Here is a 27,086-nt window from a genome sequence, read left to right as displayed (position 1 = left end):
AGAGAAATGGAGAGAGGAGGGGGAGACAGAGAGGGGGAGAGAAAGACAGACACCTGCAGACCTGCTTCACCCCTGCAGGTGGGGAGCCGGGGGCTCGAACTGGGGTCCTCAGGCCGGTCCCTGCGCTTTGCGCCTCGTGCGCCATCGCCTGACTCCCCAGATGTCCTTTATTTGCCCCCCCGTTGCCACCTGTGACCTGGGGCTTGGGGAGAGGGGGGCCCCAGGGGAGTGAGGAGGGTCCCCATGGGGGTGGGGGGTTCCCAAGGGGGTGGGGGGTCCGTAGGGCAGTGGAGGGTCCCCAGGGCTGGGGTTCCGGGGTGGGGCTGTCTCACAGTGTTTTCCACGCTGCCCCCGGCCCAGGGTGAGCTGGGTGCTGTGTGGCACCCACACTCGGGGGAGCCTGGTGCGCCATGAATTATTAAGGAGAGTTCTAGAAACGGGTGCTGGCAGTGTGTCCTGTGGCCCCTTCTGACGGCTGCTGTCCTGTCAGAAGCCTGAGCTCTATGCCCCATCTCATCTGTCCATCCTGTCCCTGTCCTGCCCAGTCCCTGTCCTCCTCCATCTCCCTGTCCTGTCCTGTCCCCATCCCATCCCGTCCCCAACCCATCCTGTTCTGTTCCTGTCCCTGTCCCTGTCCCTGTCCCATCCCACCCCATCCCTGTCCTGTCCTGTCCCCATCCCATCCTGTCCTGTCTCCATCCCCATCCCATCCCGTCCCCGTCCCCATCCTGTCCCTATCCCGTCCCGTCCCCATCCTGTCCTGTCCCCATCTCCATCCTATCCCCGTCTCCATCCCATCCCCATCCCATCCCGTCCCCGTCCCCGTCCCATCCCGTCCCCATCTCCGTCCCATCCCGTCCCTGTCCCATCCCGTCCCCGTCTCCGTCCCATCCTGTCCCCGTCTCCGTTCCATCCCATCCCCGTCCCATCCCGTCCCCGTCCCATCCCGTCCCCGTCTCCGTCCCATCCCATCCCCGTCCCATCCCGTCCCCGTCTCCGTCCCATCCCATCCCCGTCCCATCCCATCCCCGTCCCCGTCCCATCCCGTCCCCGTCCTGTCCCGTCCCTGACAGTCTTACTGCCCAGCTCATACTTGTGGGAAACAGGTCGTGATGGCCTCTGGCCGACCTCCTGGGACATTCTGTGTCTGCCTGGTTCACTGTGTGGGGTGTCCCAACGGCCTGCTCCCCTCCCATTTCTGAGGGCTGGCTTGGGCGAGGGGTCTGAACCGCCTCTCAGAGAATGAGAGGGCTCTGCTGGGCCGTGTGCACACACAGTGCTGGGGCTCGAACCTGGGCCTCAGACACGCCAGGCCTGTGTCCTGCCCCGGGCTCCTGCTCCCTTGTCCCCCCACCTGTCTCTGGACGCGTTCCGGAACGTTCCTCCCTCCCCCGAGTGTCAAGTGGGGTGAAGTCTAACGACCCTCCCTGCAGCCCTCGTCTGGCTCTGACTTCAGCAGCTTCTGTTTCTAGAAGGTACCTGTTTTCATCAGAGCCGGGGCCGTGTACCCCTGTGATCTCCCGGCTCTGGGCTGCTGTTTCTCTGATGAGACGAGAGACAGGGAGGGAGCCTCCCCTATGACATACGGCCTCTCCCATGTGGTGCCAGGGCTTGGACCCAGGCCGTGGGCCTTGCGAGCTGTGTCTCAGGCCCACAGGGAGCCGCTGGCCAGAACAGCTTTTTACTTTGGCAGGACAGAGAAGCTGAAAGGGAGGAGAGAGAGAAAGGGAGAGAGACAGAGAGACAGCCGCAACTCTGCAAACCTGCTTCACTGCTTGTGAAGCGACCCCCCTGCAGGTGGGGAGTGGGGGTCTTGAACCCAGGTCCTTGTGTTCTGTAGTGTGTGTGCCCGCCCGCCAGGCACTGGGAGCATCTTCTGTTCAGAGGCTGCTTGGCCCTGGCAGCAGGTGGAGCGGGGACTGAACCTGCAGCCTCAGACGTGCAGGTCTGGTCTCTGTGGCTGGGCTGTCTCCCCCAGGGCTGACGTACTCACCAGGAAGGTCTGTGGGCACAGAACTGAGCTGCCTGAGGGCCCCACCAATGGCGGCCGGGATGGGGGACGGACAGGGGACGGGAGGACAGAGATGGACGGACGGGGGATGGGAGGACGGAGATGGGGGACAGGGACAGGAGGACGGAGATGGGGGACAGGAACAGGAGGACGGAGATGGGGGACAGGAACAGGAGGACGGAGATGGGGGACGGACGGGGGGACAGGAGGACGGAGATGGGGGACAGGAACAGGAGGACGGAGATGGGGGACGGACGGGGGGACAGGAGGACGGAGATGGAGGACAGGGACAGGAGGACAGAGATGGGGGGCAGGGACAGGAGGACGGAGATGGGGGACAGACGGGGGACAGGAGGGCAGAGATGGGGGACAGGGACAGGAGCACAGGCACCTGTGGACCAGGGATGGAGCAGGGGTAGGTGGGGGCAGGGGAGCATGTGGGATGCGCCCGACCCTCCATCCTCACCTGCCTGAGGTGTCCCCCTCTGCAGACCTGATCCTGAGGGTCAGGGGGCATCTTCCTCCTAGGGGACTCAGCGTCTCTGCATCCGCCTTCCGTCCTTGGGGTGTCGGACAGGGCGTCTGGGGGCTCCATCCGCCTCTCTGGGGCCGTTTGATTTATTTCAGAGAAAGGGGGAGGTAGCCCCAGCTGCTTTATGCTCCCTGTGGCGCTGGGGCTCTCCTGGGGAGCCTTGGCTTGGGGACTGGGGACAGGACACTTCTGTGGGGGATGCAGGGGACGGCGCCGCAGGTAGTGTTCCGTTAGCTGAGGAGAGAGCGAGGCCCGCTGCCCCACTGCAGGCCGCCGGCCAAGGAGCCGGGCAGAGCAGCCTGGGTGACCTGTCCCCACCGGGCAGCTGTGATGGGCCGAAGGGGTGCTGAGGGCGGCCCCGGGGTCCCCATCCTGCCCACAGGGGCGCCCTACCCCAACACCAGCGCACAGACGCTCCTGTGGCTGCAGGTCAGACAGGCCGCTGCCGCTCACCTGCTCACGGGCCTCCAGCACCACCTCACCCCTGCGCAGGTGGCGCCCCCATGAGATGAAGGTGCCTGAACTCCAGGTCTGCGAGGGGCAGGGGCAGGTCAGGAGACGGGTGGGCGGGCAACCCGGCCAGGAGGTCACGCTGGCCGGGGACGGGGGGGGGGGTCACACCTGGGCCAGGCTTCAGACAGAAAGTCCTGCCCCTCCACAGTGGACACCGGCTGCAGGCCCCCTCCCCTGCAGTGGACACTGGCTACAGGCCCCCCTCCCCTGCAGTTGACACTGGCTACAGGCCCCCCTCCCCTGCCGTGGACACTGGCTGCAGGCCCCCTCCCCTGCAGTGGACACTGGCTGGCAGCAGACACTGTTTGCTAGGTGGAGAGGACGCAGAAGCCCTTCCTGGTGACTGAGCCTCCGCGGCCACCATGCCCTGGGCCGCCCCCACCCTGGGCTCCTGGCGGCTGCTCCACGGAAGGTGTGCTCTCACATGCGCACATGTGTCTTGGCATGTCTCTGCGTGTGCATGAGCCTGGACCTGTGTCTGGTGCACAAGATTCCCGGGTGCACTTGCCTGCTGTGCACGGCCCCTGTGCACCACGTGTGCACGGCCCCTGTGCTGTGTCCCTGTGCACCACGTGTGCACGGCCCCTGTGCTGTGTCCCTGTGCACCACGTGTGCATGGCCCCTGTGCTATGTCCCTGTGCACCACGTGTGCACGGCCCCTGTGCTGTGTCCCTGTGCACCACGTGTGCATGGTCTCTGTGTAGGCATCTGCACGTGTCTCCATGTGCACTTCTGAGCATGTATCTGCACACCTGTGCTGTGTCTCTGTTCACATTATGTGTACAAGCATATCTTCCTGTGCACATGTGTCTCTTGTACATGTGTGCTGTGCGTATGTGCAGCCGTCTCTGCACTTGGGTACACCTTGCATGCCTGTGTCTCTGCGTGCATGCCCTGCTCTGTACATGTGCACGTGTGTCTGTGTGACCCACCCATGCATGTGTCTGTACATGATGTGTGTCTGTGAATCACCTGTGCACACGTGTGTGAGAACATGCCTTTGCATTCACCTGTGCACATATCTGTGTGTGCACCCATGTGTGTGTGTCTCTGTGTCCACACGTGTGCAAGTGTTTGCATGTGTGTGAGCATGAGAGCAGGGCCTGTCCTTCCCCACATGGGTGTCACCCTTGTTCTCTACAAGGAGCGGCTGTCCTGCTTTCAGGGAGCACTCAGGAGCACCCTCAGGGGAGCACTCAGGGGAGCACACTCAGTTGGGCACCCTCAGGGAGCACTCTCAGGGGAGCACTCAGGAGCACCCTCGGGGGTCCCATTGGGGGACACCTAGAGAGTCAGCCCAGTCCCCACCAGAGATGCCCACCGGGACAGGCTGGGTGCCCCCAGAGGAGGCGCTGCAGGCCCCACAGCCCGGCCCCCACCTCCCCTCCCCCGCCCGTCTGTGCCTCCTCGGGGGGCTTTGAACTTGCATCACTCACGCCCGCGGGTGCCGCCCCCCCTTCAAACCTCTTCCCTGCGGTGCTGGTCTGTGTCCAGAGCCCGGTGAGGGCACCTTAAAAGGACGGGGATTAAGTGCTCCCTGCCCGCGGGGGCCTCCTGCCGCCTGGCAGCCCCCCAGACCTCCACGTGGACACACAGATCTTTAAGGAATGTGGGGGGGGCGGCACAGGCTGCAGGCCACACACCCTGAGCCGCTGCTCACTCCGGCACCCGACCCCTTTCTGTGAGCGTCTCCAGCACCAAGAGCAGTGGAGATCTCTGGGGTGAGAGACCCAGGCTCCATGTCGGGGCCACGGGCCGGTGCGGAGCGGGGTCCAGGTGCCCCTCCTGGGGGCCACTGGGAGTGTCTCCACCCCCAGCTCTCTCTGTGTGGCCATCCCGCTACAAGGACCCACGTCTACAGCCCTCGGGGTTGGAGACCAGGCGTCCAGCAGGACCGTCCACTTCACTGGGGTCTCCCGATACCGGCTGAGGGCCAGGCATTCCCGGGCACTTCCTGACCCAAACCGAGGGTCCTGGCTGACTGTGCCCTACCTGGCGCCTTGCTGTGCCGTCCCTCCCTGTCCCCGCAGGCTGAGGCCGGGCCCTGCAGTCTCACGTCCTGTCCCCACGGCACTCTTCCTGTACCCGCAAGGGCAGGTCCCAGGCGTGGTGCCCTCCTGCCTGTACTGAGGGCCCAGGCCGGCACTGACCTGCGTCTTCTGTTGTCTTGCAGCCTGAGGCCACGGTGGTCACCGCCTGCCATGGACACGGAGGACGAGGAGAACATGAGTAAGGCTCCCTCCCCGCGTCCCGCACCCTGGGTGGGCAGGGAGAGGCCTGCGGGACTTGCCCCCCGTGGAGCGCCCCCACTCTCTGTCCTGGGACCCCCACACCCACTGGGTTGCAGCACAGAGACGGCCACTCTGGCCAGAGCAGTGGGACTCGGGGACCCTGCTGGGGACATGGGACACCTCACATGGCTCTGAGGGCCCGTCCTCCGGTCAGCATCCCCCAAGGCCAGGGCTTGTCACCCCCCGGCCCGAGGGCAGCCTGGATGCCCTGCTGTGTCCCTGCCCCCAGCCAGCACTGACCCCTGGGCGGCTCTTCCCTGCGCCCCTGGGGAGGCCGGTGGGACTGGGCAGGTCGCCAGGCGCGGGCGGGGACGCAGGACTGAACTCGGCAGGCCCGGGCCAATGAGTCTGCAGCTAGCCGTGCACTGCCTGGTGTTCACTGGCTGACTGAGTGACTGAGTGATTGATTGATCAGTGGGATCAATCAATTGATCCTGTTGCCAGCTCCCCTGGGCCCTGCCTGCGGGTCCCCTGCTCCTGGCCACGCTGTGTCCCTTTAGAAGGTGAGAGAGGGAAGGGGAGACCTCACGGCACTGCCTCCCCATATGTGTACCCCAGATGCTTGAGGATTCAAACCCAGGTCCTCACGGTGCATGTGCCCCCTGGGCAAGGCACTCCTGACCCCACTCCTGTTTTATTTTTCTAATTTTATGAATTTATTTTATGTGATAGGGTAGAGAGACATTGAGATATAGAGACACCTGCGTTCCTGTTCCACCACTCGTGAAGCTTCCCCCGACAGGTGGGGGGACCTGGGAGCGAGGGCTCGAACCCGGGTCCTTGCACATGGTAACGTGTGCTTAACCAGCCCCCAAACCCACCCCTTTTTAGAAAAGATTTCTTTCTTTTTTCTTCTCTATTTTTTTCTCCTCCCACCCCCGCCCCCAAGCCCTGCTGAGCTCTGGCAAACGGTAGTGCTGGGGATGGAACCTGGGGCCTCAGGCGGGAGTGCCTTATAACGCTGTCTCCCCCACCCCAAGAGACTTGTTTCTCATACACGGGAGGGAGAATTTCTCGGGAGACAGAAGACAGAGAATGTGGCCAAGCGCCAGTCCGGCTCAGGTGGCCCTGGGGACCGAGTCCGTCTCGCGTCTGCGTCTGTCCACACCAGCTGAGCCGCCTTCCCGCCGCACCCGTTCCCCAAGCCTGTGGCGTTTGTCCGCTTCATGGGGAGTCACCAGACTCCACGTGGCGGGCCTGACCCCACCACCGAGCTCTCCCGGGTCAGGTCTGGTAATCATCCGTCTGTGTGTCTGGGTTTTGCCCTTTTCACTCACGAAGGCCCTGTGCCTCCTTCCTAAGCGGCACAGCACCCTTCACCGCACCCTGGCGTCCGCCGCCTTTCCCTTCCCTCTCAGATGAGAAAGAGAGGCAGCCCCTGACTTCCCGGACGCTCCCCGGCATGGCTTCCCTCTCAGTGCTGAGGTCAGAGGAAGGCTCCCGGGCACACACATCCCGGGCGGAGTGGGCCTGGGTCCAGAGCCTCTGGCCATCTTTCCCGGCGGCCCCTCTGGGCGCGTGGAAGCCGTTGGGGGTGCGGAAGGTGGGAGTTCCGATCTTGGTGATTCTTGGTGATCTGGTGTGGTGCACAGGACCGAGACGCAGGGCCTGGCTCCACACCACACCCACCGCCACTCTGTGCCCCAGAGATCTCTGTCCAGAGACACCCTCTGCGCCCTGTCCTGTGCCAGGCCCTCCAGCCCCCACAGGCTGCACCATGGGGCCCATAGGGATCCACTCAGCACTGCCCGCTGCCCCGACCCGCCCTCAGGGTCACTGCAGCCCAGTTAGTGGCGCGTGGCGTCGGTCCCGTGGCGTCGGTCCAGGTGTCTGTTGGGCTGTCAGCATGTGTCTTCCCGGCAGGGGCGCTGCTGGGCTTGTTTGAGCTCAGGACTCCACTGCTCCCCAGCCAGATTTCTTTCCTTAAACAGAGTGAGAGCCAGAGACAGAGAGACGTAGAGGGAGAGAATGAGAGACAGAGTGAAGGACAGAGAGAGGGAGAGAGACCGTGAGAGACAGAAGGAACAAGAGGCGTCCTGAGGCCATGGGGCCGGCCCCGGGTGTGGGACAGGGGAACTCGCGCCTGACGCCCGCCCGTGCGGCTTTATGTCGCGACAGCCTGACGTTCCAGATGGCTCTTCCCGCCAGCAGCGCCAGCCAGCGGAGCCCCGCGCCCCCAGCCTCCCCTGCGGCTGCCGTGGCCGCCTCCCTCTGCCCAGCCGGGAGGAGCCAGGCCTTTGCTGCAGGGTGTTATAAATGGGAATTTAGTGTCTGTGCCGTCAGCTGTCACCTGGGAGGAGGGCTGCGTGGGTGGCGGGTGACGGGCCCAGCCTCCCACGGCCTGTCGAACCCGGGTCCCTGGGGCAGAGCCGAGCCCCTGCCCCCACTTTCAACCCCCCGGGGGCTCCCGACGACAGTGGTCCCCGTCCCGTCGAGGTCACGGCCCCCCTGCCCACTTTCCTGCCTGTGCCTGGAGACAAAGGGACCCCACACTCTGCCCCTGATGGACTCAACACCAGCACCCTGAGCAATGGGGAAGGGGCGCCCTCCACACTTGTCTCCTCCCAGCTGCTCCCCTCTGAGCTGCTCCTCCCCCAAATGCTGCTCCCCTTCCCAGCTGCTCCTCCTCTCTGCTTCTCCCCCCAGCTGCTCCCCTTCCCAGCTGCTCCTCCTCTCTGCTTCTCCCCCCAGCTGCTCCCCTTCCCAGCTGCTCCTCCTCTCTGCTTCTCCCCACAGCTGCTTCCCTTCCAGCTGCTACTCCTCCTCCTAGCTGCTCCCCTTTCCCAGCTGCTCCCCTTTTGAGCTACTCCTCCATGCTGCTCCCCTTCCCAACTGCTCCTCCTCTCTGCTTCTCCTCCCAGCTGCTCCCCTTCCCAGCTGCTCCTCCTCTCTGCTTCTCTCCCCAGCTGCTTCCCTCACAGCTGCTACTCCTCCTCCCAGCTACTCCCCCTTAGAGCTACTCCTCCTAGTTACTCCCCTACCCAGCTGCTCCCCTTCTGAGCACCCCCTTCCAGCTGCTCCCTCTAGGATGCTCCCCCCATAGCTGCTCCAGGCTGCTCCTCCAAGATGCTGCTCTCACCTGCTGCTTCTCCTCCCCAGCTGCTCCCCCTGTGAGCTGTTCCCTTCTTCAGGCTGCTCCCTTTCCAAACTGTTCCCTCCCAGCTGTACCCTCCATGCTGCTCCCCCTGTGAGCTATTCCCTTTTCCCAGCTGCTCCCCTTCCAGCTACTCCTTCCCAGCTGCTGTTTCTCCCTCAGCTGCTCCCTTTTCAAGCTGCTCCTCCATACTGCTCCTTCCAGCTACTCCCCTTCCAAGATGCCCCCTCCGTGCTGCCCCTCCTAGATGCTCCCCTTCCTGCTGCTTCCCCCAGCTACCCCCTCCCAGATGCTCCTCTGCTGAGCTGTTCCCTCTGTGCATCTCCCTTCTGAGAAGCTCCTCCTCCCAGCTGCTCCCTCTTGGCTGCTCCCCTTCCAAGCTGCTCCCTCCAGGCTGCCCCTCCATGCCACCCTCTCCCACTGCTCCTCCCGGCTGCCCTGCATCCAAGTCTCTGGGGTCTGGCCTCTGTGTGCGTCTGCCCCCTGGTGCACCCTGCACGCCCCTGCACTAAGGCTGAGCCCCCAGGAGCAGCTGAACCTGAAGGGTGAGCTCACACCCAGGGGACAGGGTTGCACTGAGTGCTGGGGCTGAGTGCCGCTGGGCCAGTCCCGGGCCCGGGCCCGGCTGACTTACTATCCAGACAGACTGAGGCACAGACACCAGTGCCCTCCTTCCCAAGTCGGACCAGGTGGGCACCCCGCCCAGCCAGCTAAGAGAGAGAGAGCACATGGCTGCAACACCCAGCCCTTCAGGAAGCCTCCATACTGTCCAGCGCTCGAACCCAGGGCCTCACACATGGATAGACTAGCGCTTTGCCCTTAGAGCAGAGAGGGAGCCCACACCCCCAATATAGGGAGCTGGACCCACACCTCTGGGTGCCTGGGGGGCGGCCCCTAGAGACAGGCTGCTCAGGAGGGGTGGTGGGACCCTGCACAGCCCACCACAGCCCCTTCCCCAGCCCCCACAGCCCCTTCCCTGGCCCCCGAAGCCCCGGCCACCGCAGCCCCTTCCCCAGCCCCAGCAGCCCCTTCCCCAGCCCCAGCAGCCCCTTCCCCAGCCCCCACAGCCCCTTCCCTGGCCCCCTGCAGCCCCTTCCCCAGCCCCCACAGCCCCTTCCCCGGCCACCACAGCCCCTTCCCCAGGCCCCACAGCCCCTTCCCCGGCCCCCACAGCCCCTTCCCCGGCCCCCCACAGCCCCTTCCCCAGCCCCCAAGCCCCTTCCCCGGCCCCCCACAGCCCCTTCCCCAACCCCCACAGCCCCTTCCCCAGCCCCCACAGCCACTTCCCCGGCCCCCACAGCCCCTTCCCCGGCCCCCACAGCCCCTTCCCCGGCCCCCCACAGCCCCTTCCCCGGCCCCCACAGCCCCTTCCCCGGCCCCCCACAGCCCCTTCCCCGGCCCCCCACAGCCCCTTCCCCGGCCCCCACAGCCACTTCCCCGGCCCCCACAGCCCCTTCCCCGGCCCCCCACAGCCCCTTCCCCGGCCCCCACAGCCCCTTCCCTGGCCCCCACAGCCCCTTCCCCAGCCCCCACAGCCCCTACCCCAACCCCCACAGCCCCTTCCCCAACCCCCACAGCCCCTTCCCCAGCCCCCACAGCCCCTTCCCCGGCCCCCCACAGCCCCTTCCCCGGCCCCCACAGCCCCTTCCCTGGCCCCCACAGCCCCTTCCCTGGCCCCCACAGCCCCTTCCCCAGCCCCCACAGCCCCTTCCCCAACCCCCACAGCCCCTTCCCCAACCCCCACAGCCCCTTCCCCAGCCCCCACAGCCCCTTCCCCGGCCCCCCACAGCCCCTTCCCCGGCCCCCACAGCCCCTTCCCCAGCCCCCACAGCCCCTTCCCCAACCCCCACAGCCCCTTCCCCGGCCCCCACAGCCCCTTCCCCAGCCCCACACAGCCCCTTCCCCAGCCCCTACAGCCCCTTCCCTGGCCCCCACAGCCCCCACAGCCCCTTCCCCAGCCCCCCACAGCCCCTTCCCCGGCCCCCACAGCCCCTTCCCCGGCCACCACAGCCCCTTCCCCGGCCCCCACAGCCACTTCCCCGGCCCCCACAGCCCCTTCCCCAGCCCCACACAGCCCCTTCCCCAGCCCCTACAGCCCCTTCCCTGGCCCCCACAGCCCCCACAGCCCCTTCCCCAGCCCCCCACAGCTCCTTCCCCGGCCCCCACAGCCCCTTCCCCAGCCCCCCACAGCCCCTTCCCCGCCCCCCACAGCCCCTTCCCCAGCCCCCACAGCCCCTTCCCCAGCCCCCCACAGCCCCTTCCCCGCCCCCCACAGCCCCTTCCCCAGCCCCCCACAGCCCCTTCCCCGGCCCCCACAGCCCCTTCCCTGGCCCCCACAGCCCCTTCCCCAGCCCCCACAGCCCCTTCCCCAACCCCCACAGCCCCTTCCCCAACCCCCACAGCCCCTTCCCCAGCCCCCACAGCCCCTTCCCCGGCCCCCCACAGCCCCTTCCCCGGCCCCCACAGCCCCTTCCCTGGCCCCCACAGCCCCTTCCCTGGCCCCCACAGCCCCTTCCCCAGCCCCCACAGCCCCTTCCCCAACCCCCACAGCCCCTTCCCCAACCCCCACAGCCCCTTCCCCAGCCCCCACAGCCCCTTCCCCGGCCCCCCACAGCCCCTTCCCCGGCCCCCCACAGCCCCTTCCCCGGCCCCCACAGCCACTTCCCCGGCCCCCACAGCCCCTTCCCCGGCCCCCCACAGCCCCTTCCCCGGCCCCCACAGCCCCTTCCCTGGCCCCCACAGCCCCTTCCCCAGCCCCCACAGCCCCTTCCCCAACCCCCACAGCCCCTTCCCCAACCCCCACAGCCCCTTCCCCAGCCCCCACAGCCCCTTCCCCGGCCCCCCACAGCCCCTTCCCCGGCCCCCACAGCCCCTTCCCTGGCCCCCACAGCCCCTTCCCTGGCCCCCACAGCCCCTTCCCCAGCCCCCACAGCCCCTTCCCCAACCCCCACAGCCCCTTCCCCAACCCCCACAGCCCCTTCCCCAGCCCCCACAGCCCCTTCCCCGGCCCCCCACAGCCCCTTCCCCGGCCCCCACAGCCCCTTCCCCAGCCCCCACAGCCCCTTCCCCAACCCCCACAGCCCCTTCCCCGGCCCCCACAGCCCCTTCCCCAGCCCCACACAGCCCCTTCCCCAGCCCCTACAGCCCCTTCCCTGGCCCCCACAGCCCCCACAGCCCCTTCCCCAGCCCCCCACAGCCCCTTCCCCGGCCCCCACAGCCCCTTCCCCGGCCACCACAGCCCCTTCCCCGGCCCCCACAGCCACTTCCCCGGCCCCCACAGCCCCTTCCCCAGCCCCACACAGCCCCTTCCCCAGCCCCTACAGCCCCTTCCCTGGCCCCCACAGCCCCCACAGCCCCTTCCCCAGCCCCCCACAGCTCCTTCCCCGGCCCCCACAGCCCCTTCCCCAGCCCCCCACAGCCCCTTCCCCGCCCCCCACAGCCCCTTCCCCAGCCCCCACAGCCCCTTCCCCAGCCCCCCACAGCCCCTTCCCCGCCCCCCACAGCCCCTTCCCCAGCCCCCCACAGCCCCTTCCCCGACCCCCACAGCCCCTTCCCTGGCCCCCACAGCCCCTTCCCCAGCCCCCACAGCCCCTTCCCCAACCCCCACAGCCCCTTCCCCAACCCCCACAGCCCCTTCCCCAGCCCCCACAGCCCCTTCCCCGGCCCCCCACAGCCCCTTCCCCGGCCCCCACAGCCCCTTCCCTGGCCCCCACAGCCCCTTCCCTGGCCCCCACAGCCCCTTCCCCAGCCCCCACAGCCCCTTCCCCAACCCCCACAGCCCCTTCCCCAACCCCCACAGCCCCTTCCCCAGCCCCCACAGCCCCTTCCCCGGCCCCCCACAGCCCCTTCCCCGGCCCCCACAGCCCCTTCCCCAGCCCCCGCAGCCCCTTCCCCGGCCCCCCACAGCCCCTTCCCCGGCCCCCCGCAGCCCCTTCCCCTGCCCCAGCAGCCCTTTCCCCAGCCTCCCAGGTGGCACAGAGACGGAGGAAAGTGTAAATTTTGCATTTACAAGACCCTGCAGCCAAGGCGATGCCAGTTACTCTGTGTGGCACCGCAGGTCGCCGCCGTGCGGGCGAGGGGCTGGACGGCGGGGGCCGCAAGCGGGCGGCGGACGAGGGCTGCGGGCTGGGGCGGCCGCGAGCGAGGCGGAGACGCAGGGCCCCGGGCCCCCCGCTCCCCAAGAACGCGCTGATGCGCCTGCACGAGGCGAGGCCCGGCCTGCAGTTCGCGCTGCGCGCCCAGAGCGGCCCGGTGCACGCGCCCCGCTTCGTCATGGCCGTGGAGGTCAACGGGCAGGTGTTCGAGGGCGCGGGCCCCACCAAGAAGAAGGCCAAGCTGCAGGCGGCCGAGAGCGCCCTGCGCTCCTTCGTGCAGCTGCCGGACGCGGCCGGGGCGCCGCCCGCGCTGGGCCCCGCGGACTTCACCTCCGACCTGCCCGACCCGCCCGCGCTCTTCAACGGCTTCGAGGCGCCCGGCCCGGCCCCGGGGTCCCCGCCCCGCCCGCCCTCGGACCCCGGCCCGCCGCCCCCCGCGCCCGCCGCGCCGCCCGGCCGCAACCCCGTCATGATCCTCAACGAGCTGCGGCCCGGCCTCAAGTACGACTTCCTGTCGGAGAGCGGGGAGAGCCACGCCAAGAACTTCGTCATGTCCGTGGTGGTGGACGGCCGGCTGTTCGAGGGCTCCGGCCGCAACAAGAAGCTGGCCAAGGCCCGGGCGGCGCAGTCCGCCCTCGCCGCCGTCTTCAACCTGCGTCTGGACCACACGCCCTCGCGCCTGCCCGTGGCCAGCGAAGGGCTGCAGCTGCACTCGCCCCAGGTGATGGACGGACGGGGGACACGGGACACCAGGGGCGTGGGGGACGGGGATGGGGACACGGGACACCGGGGTGTGGGGGATGGGGGATGGGGACACGGGACACCGGGGTCATAGGGGACGGGGGATGGGGACACGGGACACCGGGGGCATAGGGGACGGGGATGGGGACACGGGACACCGGGGGCATAGGGGACGGGGGATGGGGACACGGGACACCAGGAGTGTGGGGGACGGGGAATGGGGACATGGGACACCAGGGGCATAGGGGACGGGGGATGGGGACACGGGACACTGGGGGCATAGGGGACAGGGGATGGGGACACGGGACACCAGGAGTGTGGGGGACGGGGAATGGGGTCAGGGGACACCAGGGGCATAGGGGACAGGGGATGGGGACACGGGACACCGGGGCGTGGGGGACAGGGGATGGGGACACGGGACACCAGGAGCGTGGGGGACGGGGGATGGGGACACGGGACACCGGGGCGGGGGGGACAGGGGATGGGGACACGGGACACCAGGAGTGTGGGGGACGGGGAATGGGGTCAGGGGACACCAGGAGTGTGGGGGACGGGAATGGGGTCAGGGGACACCAGGGGCATGGGGGACGGGGGATGGGGACACGGGACACCGGGGGCATAGGGGACAGGGGATGGGGACACGGGACACCGGGGGCACAACGGACAGGGGATGGGGACATGGGACACCGGGGGCATAGGGGACAGGGGATGGGGACACGGGACACCAGGAGTGTGGGGGACGGGGAATGGGGTCAGGGGACACCAGGGGCATGGGGGACGGGGGATGGGGACACGGGACACCGGGGGCATAGGGGACAGGGGATGGGGACACCAGGGCGTGGGAGACAGGGGATGGCATCAGGGGACACCAGGGACATGGGGGATGGGGTCAGGGGACACCAGCGGCGTGGGGGACAGGGGATGGGGTCAGGGGACAATAGAGGGACAGGGGGACACCAGTGGCATGTGTGACAAAGGGTGGGGTCAGGGGACACCAGGTACGTGGAGGCCAGGGGTGGGGGGTCAGGGGGTCCCAGGGGAACGTGTGACACAGGGCTGTGGGAGAGAGGGGATGGGGGGTTAGGGGACAATAGGGGGACACCAGGGGCATAGAGGACAGAGGATGGGGTCATGGGACACCAGGGGCATGGGGGACAGGGGATAGGGTCAGGGGACACCAGGGTCGTGGGGGACAGGGGATGGGGACACGGGACACCGGGGCGTGGGGGACGGAGGATGGGGACACAGGACACCAGGAATGTGGGGGACAGAGGATGGGGTCAGGGGACACCAGGGGCGTGGGGGACAGGGGATGGGGTCAGGGGACACCAGGGGCATGGGCGACAGCGGATGGGGTCAGGGGACACCAGGAGCCTGGGGTCCGGGTGTTGGGGGTCAGGGGGTCAGGGTGCCGCAAGAGGCTGCAGCTGCACTCGCCCCAGGTGACGGACAGGTGGGGGACACCGGGGGCCGGGGAGTCAGGAAACACCAGGGGGGCAGCAACAGGCTGCAGCTGTGCTCAGTGCATGTGACCACGAGGGTGGGCAGGTGGGGTGGTGACCAGGGAGGGTGCACACCAGGAGGGGTGGACACCAAGGAAGCTGTCCCCCGGTGAGCCGCCCACCCCCACTGGGCTCAGAGGGGACAGGCCACCTTCACAGCATGGCGACCATGCATCTGCTGGGCCCTCAGGAAGCGAGCGGTCAGTCCTGTGTCCCGTGTGCCGGCTCTGCTCTGCCGTGGCCGCCGGGCCCTGCTGCCATCCTGTGCCCCTGTGACCGGAGGGGCCTGCGTCCGTGTCCTGGGGACTGGGGAGCTTCTGTCCCCTCGGTGAGAGAGGACTGGGGCCAGGCAGTGACTCACCTGATTAAGTGCTCACATTACAGGGTGTAAAGACCTGGGTTCAAGCCCCCGGTCCCCACCTGCAGGGGGAAAGCTTCACAGTGGTGAAGCAGCGCTGCAGGGGTCTCTCTTCCTTTCTCTCTCTCTATCTCCCCTTCCCTCTGGGTTTTTTTTCTGTCTCTGTCCATTAAATAAAATTTTTAAAAAAATGGAGGAAGACAGGAGGGGATGCAGAGGGCGGAGGAAGGAGCCGGGAGCCACTTGTTCCCAAGGCTTTGGCTCTTCCGGATTCCACAGGAGAGACATGGAGGCCTCTGTGCTTGGTGACCCCCACAGACACGTCTGGTCTGCCCCCCATGTCCACGCTGCCCCCTCCCTCCCCTATCCCCACGTGTTCTCTGCCCCCCTCCCCTGTCCCCACATCCTCTCTGCCCCCCTCCCCTGTCCCCACATCCTCTCTGCCTCCCTCCCCTGTCCCCACGTCCACTCTGGCCCCCTCCCCTGTCCCCACGTCCTCTCTGCCCCCTCCCCTGTCCCCACGTCCTCTCTGTCCCTCCCCTGTCCCCACGTCCTCTCTGCCCCCCGCCCCTGTCCCCACGTCCTCTCTGCCCCCTCCCCTGTCCCCACGTCCTCTCTGCCCCCTCCCCTGTCCCCACATCCTCTCTGTCCCTCCCCTGTCCCCACATCCTCTCTGCCCCCTCCCCTGTCCCCATGTCCTCTCTGTCCCTCCCCTGTCCCCACGTCCTCTCTGCCCCCTCCCCTGTCCCCATGTCCTCTCTGTCCCTCCCCTGTCCCCACATCCTCTCTGTCCCTCCCCTGTCCCCACGTCCTCTCTGCCCCCCTCCCCTGTCCCCACATCCTCTCTGCCCCCTCGTCTGTCTCCACATCCTCTCTGACCCCCTCCCCTGTCCCCATGTCCTCTCTGCCTCCCTCCCCTGTCCCCACGTCCTCTCTGCCCCCCTCCCCTTTCCCCACATCCTCTCTGACCCCCTCCCCTGTCCCCATGTCCTCTCTGCCTCCCTCCCCTGTCCCCACGTCCTCTCTGCCCCCCCTCCCCTGTCCCCACGTCCTCTCTGTCCCTCCCCTGTCACCACGTCCTCTCTGCCCCCCATCCCTGCATCCTCTCTGTCCCTCCCCTGTCCCCACATCCTCTCTGCCCCCCATCCCTGCGTCCTCTCTGCCTCCTCTGAGTGTCCCCCCAGGACAAGTCCTGCCTGGCCCTGAAGTGTCCCTGGGTGTCACACCAATGAGCACATTTCTTTCCTGCCATGAGTGGATGTGACTTGGCAGCCTGAGGTGACAGCCACGGGGAGGACTGTGACCACAGTGACTGGCCAGCAGGGCTGGGGGACAAGGACAGTCAGGGTGGCTGTCAGGGCAGTGGCCTCATTTGCATGTTCTGGCTCAGGACCTGGGGACAGGGGTCAGGCTGTTCTCTCCCCATGGGGACCTGGGGACAGAGGGGCCAGTTTGTCCTCTCCCCGTGGGGACCTGGGGACAGAGGGGCCAGTTTGTCCTCTCCCCATGGGGACCTGGGGACAGAGGGGTCAGGCTGTCCTCTCCCCGTGGGGACCTGGGGACAGAGGGGTCAGGCTGTCCTCTCCCCGTGGGGACCTGGGGACAGAGGGGCCAGTTTGTCCTCTCCCTGTGGGGACCTGGGGACAGAGGGGCCAGGCTGTCCTCTCCCCGTGGGGACCTGGGGACAGAGGGGCCAGGCTGTCCTCTCCCCGTGGGGACCTGGGGACAGAGGGGCCAGGCTGTCCTCTCCCCGTGGGGACCTGGGGACAGAGGGGTCAGTCTGTCCTCTCCCCATGGGGACCTGGGGACAGAGGGGCCAGGCTGCCCTCTCCCTGTGGGGGCCTGGCGGGCAGCAGGCTGTCAGCCTTGTCTGGGACCTCCCTCCAGAATTTGAGGAGGAGGGCAGATTTCAAGTGGTCAGATCCCCGTGTGAGGGAACAGTGTCCACACCCCTCCACCTGGAGCCCCAGGCTCTCAGACTTGGACTCATGGACTGTATGACAGATAGACAGCAGACTGCTGGCTCCCTCTTCTCACTGGCTCTCCTGTGGGCCAAGCTCACCTGGCAGGGAGGCAGAAGGCACAACCTGGCCTCAGGAGCCTGACAGGTGCCTCTCCCGCTAAAGGTTCCTGAACCACTGGATAGCTGCATCAGAAATGCAGCGGCAGTACCCCAGCTCTGCAGCCCCTGTGCAGCTGTGCTCCCCATGCAGCTGTGCTCCTCTTGCAGCTGTGCTACCCCATGCAGCTGTGCTCCCCCGTGCAGCTGTGCTCCCCAGCAGCTCTGTGCTCCTCATGCAGCTGTGCTACCCCGTGCAGCTGTACTCCCCATGCAGCTGTGCTCCCCGTGCAGCTGTGCTCCCCGTGCAGCTGTGCTTCCCGTGCAGCTGTGCTCCCCCGTGCAGCTGTGCTCCCCCGTGCAGCTATGCTCCCCCGTGCAGCTGTGCTCCCCCATGCAACTGTGCTACCCCGTGCAGCTGTGCTACCCCCATGCAGCTGTGCTCCCCCGTGCAGCTGTGCTCCCCATGCAGTTGTGCTACCCCATGCAGCTGTGCTCCCCTGTGCAGCTGTGCTCCCCCGTGCAGCTGTGCTACCCCATGCAGCTGTGCTACCCCCATGCAGCTGTGCTACCCCGTGCAGCTGTGCTACTCCCATGCAGCTGTGCTTCCCCATGCAGCTGTGCTCCCCGTGCAGCTGTGCTACCCCATGCAGCTATGCTCCCCATGCAGCTGTGCTACCCCGTGCAACTGTGCTCCCCATGCAGCTGTGCTCCCCCGTGCAACTGTGCTCCCCCATGCAGCTGTGCTACCCCGTGCAGCTGTGCTCTCCGTGCAGCTGTGCTCCCCCTGCATCTGTGCTCTCCGTGCAGCTGTGCTCCCCATGCAGCTGTGCTACCCCATGCAACTGTGCTACCCCATGCATCTGTGCTCCCCCGTGCAGCTGTGCTCCCCCATACAGCTGTGCTACCCCATGCAGCTGTGCTCCCCTGTGCAGTTATTCCACCCCCGTGCAGCTGTGCTCCCCTGTGCAGTTATTCCACCCCCGTGCAGCTGTGCTACTCCCATGCAGCAGCCCCCAGAGCTGGGTGTACCATGTTCTCAGCCCCAGAAACAGGAAGCCTGCTTGGCCCCAGTGGCCACTGTCCAGCACGTCCAGGTGTGGGGTGGGCACTGGGCAGCCTCACCCAAGGAGACCCCTCCAGAGGACTGGGGTCCATGGGGTCTGGCCAACAGGGTCAGAGCCATGTGACCTTCGTCCCCCACAGGGGCAGGGGAGCCCCTGGCGTGTGCGTGTGCGCCAACTGTCACGTGTGGACACGCCCTGTGCATGTGACCCGGCCCGAGGACGGGGGTGGAGGAGACGGCTGTGGGTGGCCAGCTGTCCTGGGGGGCTGTTGTCCCTGCTCTGAGGTGCGGGCCACCTTGCTCTTGTCTTTCTGGGGTGCCGGTGCCAGCCCTCTCTAGTGTCCCTGCTCTGGGGTCTCTGCCATGGGGTCTCTGTCATGGGGTCTGTGCCATGGGGTCTCTGCCATGGGGGTTGTCATGGGGTCTCTGTCATGGGGTCTGTGCCATGGGGTTTGTCATGGGGTCTGTGCCATGGGGTCTCTGCCATGGTGCCTGTGCCATGGGGTCTGTACCGTGGGGTCTGTGCCATGGGGTCTGCCTGGGGTCTGTGCCATGGGGTTCCTAACCTAGGGCCCCTGCAGTGGGTGCCCGTCAGGCCGTGCCGCCAGGCTGAGCTGGTCAGGGGGTCAACCCCAACCCAGCCCCCTGCCCCACCCCCTCGCCTCCCTTCGCAGAGAAGCCACGGCAGGGCCAGAGCCGCTTGTCCTGAGGCAGCCCTGGGGCTCTCGCACACCACTCCCGCCCGCCGCCTCCCAAAACACCAGGAAAGAGCCACACACACCTTCCAGAATGTTCCGCCCCTGACCCCGACCCCTGTGCCCGCAGGTGCTGGCTGACGCTGTGGCCCGTCTGGTTCTGGAGAAGTTCGGGGACCTGACGGAGAACTTCTCGTCTCCCCACGCGCGCAGGAAGGTCCTGGCGGGCATCGTCATGACCACAGGTACCAGCAGGTGTGCGGGCCTCGCTCTCCGGAACCCAGGCCCCTGCGGGTGCGGGGAGGCGGGTGCCATGCACACCCCCACCCCCGTGAGAGCCCCTCCCGCCCAGGGCCCGCGCCACCCCCCCTCCCCGTGAGAGCCCCGCCCCCCGTGAGACCCCTCCCCTGGGCCTCACCCCCATGTGACCCCTCCCCAGGGACTCCCCCACCCCGTGAGACCCCTCCCCAGGGCCTCCCCCACCCCGTGAGACCCCTCCCCAGGGACTCCCCCACCCCGTGAGACCCCTCCCCAGGGCCTCCCCCACCCCGTGAGACCCCTCCCCCTGCCCCCCCGTGTGACCCTCCCCCGGGCCGGGCTGCCCTCCGTCAGCCGTCCCCTCGTGAGGCTCAGGCCCTGTCCCCCAGGCACCGACGTGAAGGACGCGAGGGTGGTGAGCGTGTGCACAGGCACCAAGTGCATCAACGGCGAGTACATGAGCGACCGTGGGCTGGCGCTCAACGACTGTCACGCCGAGATCATTGCCCGGCGGGCACTGCTGCGCTTCCTCTACACCCAGCTCGAGCTGCTGCTCAGGTGGGCACAGGGGGGTACAGGGGGCTCAAGCTGCTGCTCAGGTGGGCACGGGGGGGTACAGGGGGCTCGAGCTGCTGCTCAGGTGGGCATCTGGGGGTATGGGGGCTTGAGCTGCTGCTCAGGTGGACACAGGGGGGTAGGGGGCTCAAGCTGCTGCTCAGGTGGGGTGGCAGGAGAAGTCATGTGGGCTGAGGGGGCACTCGGAGGAGAGCAGGGTGGGGGCCTGGGAGACTAGGGGGCTGGGGGCACCCGCAGGGGTGGGCACTCCCGTCTTGGGGTCACCCACACTCACAAAGGAAGTCGCTCAGTCTGGGGGGTGAGGCGGGAGGGTGCGGGGCTCTAAGCTGGGGGCGTCTGGATGCAGGGCCCACCTGACACAGCTCACTCCCTTCTGGGAGAAGGTGTGTGTTTCCCAACAAGACCAACACAAGAGGGAGACAGCACAGCGGCTCTGCAGAAGGCTCAAGGCCCCGGGTTCAATCCCCAGCGCCACCGTCAGCCAGAGCTCAGTAATAATAACAACAACAGATTCTGTGACAGACTCTTCTGCCTGAGGTTCTGAGGTCCCGGGTTCAGTCCCCAGCACCACCAGCAGCCAGGGCTCAGCAGGGCTCTAGGGAAACAGAAATTTATCTTTCGGGCCTGGTGGTAGCACACATGGCACGAAGCACAAGGACCAGCGTACGGATCCCGGTTCAAGCCCCTGCTGACCTCCTGACCTAGCCCCTGGCCTATCCCCTGACCTGAACCCCTGACCTCACCCTTACCTGACCCCTGACCTAGTTCCCTGGCTTGCCACTGAACTGGCCCTTGACCTGACCCCTGACTTGCCCCCTGACCTGACCCCTGGCTTCCTCACTGACCTGGCCCCTGACCTGACACCTGGCTTGCCCCTGACCTGACCCCTCACCTAGCCCCCTGACCTGGCCCCGACCTGGTGCTGTCCCCTCACAGCAAGGAGGAACAGAGGCGGTCTTCCATCTTCCAGCGCTCCGAGCGCGGCGGCTTCCGACTACGGGACTCGGTGCAGTTCCACCTCTACATTAGCACGTCGCCTTGTGGGGACGCCCGCATCTTCTCCCCCCATGAGCCCATCCTGGACGGTGAGCCGGCAGGGGGCGGGGGGGGCTGCTGGGCGCTGGATGGGGGGGTGGGGCTGAACCCCCCGGCCTTGGCGCCCCCGAGTCTCCTGGGTGCGTGGACGCAGGGGTGCGGGCGGGCAGACGGCTCAGCTGGACGGTGCTGCTGTGCCTTGTGCGACCCGGGTTCGAGCCCACTCCCACCATGTTGAGGGAAGCTGAGGTGCTGTGCTCTCTCTATCTGCTCCCTCTTAGAAAACCAAAATGAGGAGGATCAGGGGTGGCACACCCAGTCAAGTGCACATAGTACTAAGCGCAAGGACCTGGGTTCGAGCCCCGTCTACCCACCTGCAAAGGGGAAGCTTCACAAGTGGTGAAGCAGGGCTGCAGTGTCTCTGCCTCTCCTGCTCCCCTCTCTATTTCTCGTCTCTGTCTGGCATAAAACCCACTAGACAGTGAAGAGGCCTCTGAGGGCGAGTTAGAAAGCCCTGTGTGGGGCTGGCGGTGCTGCACCAGTCTCGCACACATGATCCCCACACGCAAGGACGCGGGTCCAAGCTCCCGCTCTCCACCTGTGAGGAGGGCTTCATAAGTGTTGGAGCAGGCCTCCCTCTCTCTGTCTCCCCCTTTCCTCTCAATTTCCCTCTGTCCTATCCTGTCGGGCTGGCTTCACGGGCGGGAGAGAGGCGACCAGGGACCCCTGGCTGAGTGGTGCGCATTCAGTCTTTATTCATGTGGAACGCAGCGCAGTCTAAGCTCTCTCTAATCACAGTCCTTCCTTATCTATCCTGAGGCGGGAGAGTCAGGTCCGAAGAGAATGTACGTAGGATAGGGGGTGGGGAGACGGAAAAAGCCTGAAAACAGTGAGGATGAAACCAGTGCCCTGGAGGCGGGGCGGTGCTGAGTTAACTGGTTATGTGAATAGACAGCAGTGTTAAGCAGGGGGACTAAACCAATGACACCAGTGGTGATGTAAATAGACAGCAGTGTTAAGCAGGGGGGATTAAACCAATGAAACAGAAGGGTCTTAGAAGCAGACCAACACTATCCAAGATAAATAATAAATTATCAGTGGTTTGGGAGGTGGTACAGTGGATAAAGCACTGGATTCTTAGCCATGAGGTCCTGAGTTTGATCCCCGGCAACACATGTACCAGAGTGATGTCTGGCTCTTTCTCTCATTCCTATCTTTATCATGAATAAATAAATTCTTAAGAGGGGGGGTGGGCGGTGGTGGCACAGCGGGTTAAGTGCAGGTGGCGCCAAGCGCAAGGACCGGCGTGAGGATCCCAGTTCGAGCCCCTGGCTCCCCACCTGCAGGGGAGTCGCTTCACAGGCGGTGAAGCAGGTCTGCAGGTGTCTGTCTTTCTCTCCCCCTCTCTGTCTTGCTCACCTCTCTTGCTCACCTCTCTTGGTGTCTTGCTCACCTCTCTTGGTTTCTCTCTGTTCTATCCAACAACAATGAAAGCAATAACAATAATAATAAACAACAAGGGCAACAAAAGGGAAAAAATAGCCTCCAGAAAAAAAAGAATTAAAGGGTGGGCAGATGGCAGCACAGCAGTGGGGAGCCTCCTCTGACATTATGGGGTCCTCCACGTGGCGCAGGGTTCAAGCTGGGCCTCACACCCAGTGGACAAGCAGGCGCCTTCCCCACCCCACACCGTGAAACTCTCTGAGTGGAGTCCCAGGGGGCCGGGGCTGGACGCCGCTGGGGCCGCCCCCCGGCTGAGCCATCTCTGAACATGTGACCTGGGTGGGGCTCAGGCTCAGGGCCGCACCGCCCCCCCCCAGAGCCGGCCGACAGGCACCCCAACCGCAAGGCGCGCGGCCAGCTTCGGACCAAGATCGAGTCCGGGGAGGGCACCATCCCCGTGCGAGTGGGCGCAGGCGTCCAGACCTGGGACGGCGTCCTGCAGGGGGAGCGGCTGCTCACGATGTCCTGCAGCGACAAGATGGCGCGGTAGGCCCCCACCCCCGCTCTCCCCCGGCCCCTGCCGCCCTGTCCTCCTGTTCCTGCAGGGCTGGCCTCACCTGTCCCGTCCAACCCCGTCCGCAGGTGGAACGTTCTGGGCGTGCAGGGCTCTCTGCTCAGCATCTTCGTGGAGCCCATCTACCTGTCCAGCATCATCCTGGGCAGCCTGTACCACGGGGACCACCTGTCCCGCGCCATGTACCAGCGGATCTCCAACATCGAGGGTCTGCCGCCTCTCTACTCACTCAACAAGCCTCTGCTCAGCGGCAAGTGCCGGGCCCCGGACCCCAGGCCCCTCAGCGTCCCCCAGGACCCCCTGTGTCCCCCAGGATCCACAGGACCCCAGTGTCCCCCAGGACCCCATGCTCCCAGGGTCCCCCAGTGTCCTCCAGGACCCCCAGCATCCCCCAGGAACCCCAACATCCCCCAGGACCCCCAGTGGCATCCAGGGCCCCCAGGACCCCCAGCGTCCCCCAGGACCCCCAGCATTCCCCAGGACTCCCAGTGTCCTCCAGGGCCCCCAGGACCCCCAGTGTCCTCCAGGACCCCCAGTGTCCTCCAGGACCCCCAGGACCCCCAGTGTCCTCCAGGGCCCCCAGGACCCCCAGTGTCCTCCAGGACCCCCAGTGTCCTCCAGGACCCCCAGGACCCCCAGCATCCCCCAGGACTCCCAGTGTCCCCCAGGATCCCCAGCATCCCCCAGGACCCCCAGCATCCCCCAGGACCCCCAACATCCCCCAGGACCCCCAGCATCCCCCAGGACCCCCAGCATCCCCCTGGACTCCCAGTGTCCCCCAGGACCCCCAGCATCCCCCAGGACCCCCAGTGTCCTCCAGGACCCCCAGGACCCCCAGTGTCCTCCAGGACCCCCAGTGTCCTCCAGGACCCCCAGGACCCCCAGCATCCCCCAGGACTCCCAGTGTCCTCCAGGACCCCCAGCATCCCCCAGGACCCCCAGTGTCCCCCAGGACCCCCAGCATCCCCCAGGACCCCCAGCATCCCCCAGGACTCCCAGTGTCCTCCAGGACCCCCAGCATCCCCCAGGACCCCCAGTGTCCTCCAGGACCCCCAGCATCCCCCAGGACTCCCAGTGTCCCCCAGAATCCCCAGCATCCCCAGGACTCCCAGAGTCCTCCAGGTCCCCCAGCATCCCCCGGGACCCCCAGTGTCCCCCAATGGCTCCCAGGTCCCCCAGCGTCCCCAAAACACCCCAGTCTAACATGCCTCATGCACCCTGTTCTCCCAAGTCCATGGGGGGACCAGCTGAGGTCCCAAGAGTGTGACTGTGGCAGCCGGGAGCCTGTGGTGACCTGTCACCATGTCCTGGGCTCTGTGTCATCATGTCCTGGGCTCTGTGTCATCATGTCCTGGGCTCTGTGTCACCCATCCTGGGCTCTGTCACTGTGTCCTGGGCTCTGTGTCACTGTGTCCTGGGCTCTGTGTCACTGTGTCCTGGGCTCTGTGTCACTGTGTCCTGGGCTCTGTGTCACCCGTCCTGGGCTCTGTGTCACCGTGTCCTGGGCTCTGTGTCACCGTGTCCTGGGCTCTCTGTCACCCGTCCTGGGCTCTCTGTCACCGTGTCACCCAGGCATCAGCAACGCGGAGGCACGACAGCCGGGGAAAGCGCCCAACTTCAGTGTCAACTGGACAGTGGGGGACGCGGCCATCGAAGTCATAAATGCCACAACAGGGAAGGACGAGCTGGGCAGGGCTTCCCGCCTTTGCAAGCAGGCGCTGTTCACCCGCTGGGTGCGAGTGCACGCCCAGGTACCCCCACCCCTAGGTGCACGGGCAGGTCCCCTCAACACACAGCCCCCCTCCCGCTGCTCCTGCCTGGAGGGGGCACTGAGCACCAGACCCTGAGCCCCCGTGTCTGAGACCCCCTACTCCTCACCTCCCCAGGGATGGCAGGGTCCCTGAGCTGGGAGCCCCAGGTCCTCTGGGCTCAGCCCTTCCTCCCCTTCATCCCGGGGCCAGTACTGAGCTCAGCCAGAGGCAGGGTACCCCCCTCTGCCCCAGCCCCCCCACATCCCTGAGCCCTGCGTCCCCCAGGGCCCCTCCCGCCCCCTCCCTGGGGCATCCCTGAGCCCTGCGTCCCTCCCCAGGTGCCCCCCCCCCTCCAGCGCACCCCCGTCGCCAAGCTGGGCATGTACCATGACTGCAAGCTGGTGGCCACGGAGTATCAGGCAGCCAAGGCCTGTCTGTCGCGCGCCTTCCTCAAGGCGGGGCTGGGCGTCTGGGTGGAGAAGCCCACGGAGCAAGACCAGTTCTCACTCAGCCCCTGAGTGGGTGCCGCCGGGCCGGGGACTCGGGGTCCAGACCGCGCTCCCCACGGCTCGCATGGGAGGGGCGGGGTGGGGGGCTGGGGGACCGGAGCCGGCATGCCCCCTGCCCACCCCCCCGCCTAAGCTGGGAGGGCACGGGGAGAACCAGGCTGTGCCCGGCCTCACACCTGAGCTGGGAGGGCACGGGGTCGGGTGGGGCCCATTTCGTCACCTGAGTTCTCTGGAGTAGAACCCCCTCCCCGCACCCCCCTCCCCTGCCCTCCCGGCAGAGCGTAGCCCCTGCTCTGTGAATCCTGGAATAAATAGTTTCTTCAGCTAGGCGGTGTCAGTGCAGGAGGGAGGGTGGCCACAGCAAGAGGCAGGACAGGCCGGTCCCCACGCACGGCGCACGCACACGAGGCCACGCAAGACTCCGGCACGCGGCACACGCCGCCCGGCGCCCTCAGCCTGTCCCGGCAGCTCCTTGCCCCTCTGGAGCCGCAGCCCGGCCCCCTCGCCAGCATGCTTGGGCTGGCAGACCCGCGGGTCCCCTGGCCGGAACCTTGTTTGGGTGGCCTGCAGAGCCTCCACACTCAGCAAGGGCAGGGCAGGGCAGAGATAAGGACGGGGCAGAACAGGGCCAGGGCAGGAGCAGAGCAGGGCAGAGACAGGGACAGGGCAGGGGCAGTGGCAGAGGCAGAGACAGGGACAGGGCAGGGGCAGAGCAGGGCAGAGACAGGGACAGGGCAGGGGCAGTGGCAGAGGCAGGGGCAGGGCAGAGACAGGGCAGGGGCAGGGCCGGGGCAGGGCAGGGACACAGCAGGGCAGGGCAGGGCAGGGGCAGGGCAGGGCAGGGGCAGGGCAGGGGCAGGGCAGGGGCAGGGCAGGGCAGGGGCAGGGCAGGGACACAGCAGGGCAGGGGCAGGGCAGGGCAGGGCCAGGGCAGGGGCAGGGCAGGGCAGAGACAGGGACAGGGGCAGAGACAGGGGCAGGGGCAGAGACAGGGCAGGGGCAGAGACAGGGACAGGGGCAGTGGCAGAGGCAGGGCAGGGCAGGAGTAGGGCAGGGGCAGAGACAGGGCAGGGGCAGAGACAGGGCAGGGGCAGGGGCAGTGTAGGGCAGGGCTGCGGGGGGCATGGCAGAGGCAGGTGCAGGGCAGGGGCAGGGTAGGGCAGGGCCACCACAGCCAGAGCTCAGCCCCCTTGTTCCCCCTCAGGGTGGGGGTGGTGGGCAGGGCCTGTGAGTGCACTTGGGTGGGTGGGCAGAAGGCCGAGGTCAGCAGAGGGGCCCCTGGGCAGAGGCCGGGGGGCACGGGGTTCTCGGCGACGGGTTGGGGTGGGGGCAGGCTCCCCAATCAAGAGCCGAGCAGCTCTGGATGGTGCTTTTTCTGTGGAGACTGGGAGACGGGCTTTGTCTTTTAAAGACCGGGTAGACTTGACGCCCGGTCCAGTGCGGGCAGGTCCCAGAGGTGACACACTGCGTCCTGTGCCCACGGGCGGGGCCGGGAGTAGAGCTGCCCCAGGTGCAGGAGGGGCCCCATGTGGTGCTTGGGTCGCCTTCCGGTAAGGACCAGTGTGACAGGCCCAGGCTGGGCAGGATGGTGTCACAGAGCCGAGGCCACAGGGCCAGGTTGTAGGTCCGAGGGTCAGTGAGCCAACGGAGTCACGGGGCCAGGGGTCATAGGGCTGGGGCCACAGGGGCAAAGGTCACAGAAGGCCAGAGGGGTCACAGGGCTAGAAGTCATAGGGTCAGGACCATGGGTCATAGGGTCAAGTGTCCCAGGAGTTGGAGGGTCAGGTCAAGGGCCAGCACCCACACTCCGGGTCGCGCTCCCGGTCGGTAGGAGCAGAGCGCTTAGGGCCCTCGAGGCAGTGAGGCCTCTAGGAGAGGTGGAGGCGTGGCCGTGCCAAGGCTGGGCACCGCTGGGGCTTCTCACAGCCGGGCTCCACACAGGGGAGCAGCACACCGGGCACACGGACCCAGGGCTAGCAGGACG

General features: G+C 67.0%; 1 protein-coding gene across 11 annotated transcripts; it reads left to right on the top strand.

Annotated features, from left to right (window-relative positions):
* The first annotated feature begins 3,324 nt into the window (after window positions 1–3,324).
* ADARB1 (adenosine deaminase RNA specific B1) lies at window positions 3,325–25,559 on the top strand. 11 transcript variants are annotated; one of them, XM_060184498.1, is made up of 11 exons: window positions 3,329–3,468; window positions 5,230–5,285; window positions 12,454–13,256; window positions 19,087–19,201; window positions 19,604–19,772; window positions 20,761–20,875; window positions 22,619–22,814; window positions 22,911–23,127; window positions 23,276–23,681; window positions 23,719–23,878; window positions 23,993–24,124. In XM_060184498.1, the coding sequence occupies exons 1-11, from the start codon at window positions 3,419–3,421 to the stop codon at window positions 24,043–24,045; spliced, it is 2,340 nt and encodes a 779-aa protein (XP_060040481.1). In that variant the 5' UTR covers window positions 3,329–3,418; the 3' UTR covers window positions 24,046–24,124. The 11 variants fall into 11 exon arrangements, 8 of the variants coding, with proteins under 8 accessions (XP_060040480.1, XP_060040481.1, XP_060040482.1 ...); XM_060184500.1 differs by having other exon boundaries at window positions 3,338–3,468; window positions 20,727–20,875; window positions 23,464–23,681; XM_060184497.1 differs by having other exon boundaries at window positions 3,325–3,468; window positions 19,087–19,211; window positions 23,276–23,878.
* Window positions 25,560–27,086: the final 1,527 nt, after the last annotated feature.

This window comes from Erinaceus europaeus, unplaced genomic scaffold (assembly GCF_950295315.1).
Source record: "Erinaceus europaeus unplaced genomic scaffold, mEriEur2.1 scaffold_344, whole genome shotgun sequence".
Lineage (NCBI taxonomy): Eukaryota > Metazoa > Chordata > Mammalia > Eulipotyphla > Erinaceidae > Erinaceus > Erinaceus europaeus.
The sequence above is the reverse complement of the archived record's forward strand: the minus strand, read 5'-3'. Positions and strand labels throughout refer to the sequence as shown.

Excerpts from the sequence above, each read along its gene's own strand:
- ADARB1 (XM_060184496.1), top strand. The coding sequence starts at position 3,419 with ATGCCCTGGGCCGCCCCCACCCTGGGCTCCTGGCGGCTGCTCCACGGA. Across the intron at positions 5,286-12,453 it reads GGAGGACGAGGAGAACATGA|ACCCTGCAGCCAAGGCGATG; the intron begins GTAAGGCTCCCT and ends TGCATTTACAAG. Across the intron at positions 22,815-22,910 it reads TGCAGCGACAAGATGGCGCG|GTGGAACGTTCTGGGCGTGC; the intron begins GTAGGCCCCCAC and ends CCCCGTCCGCAG.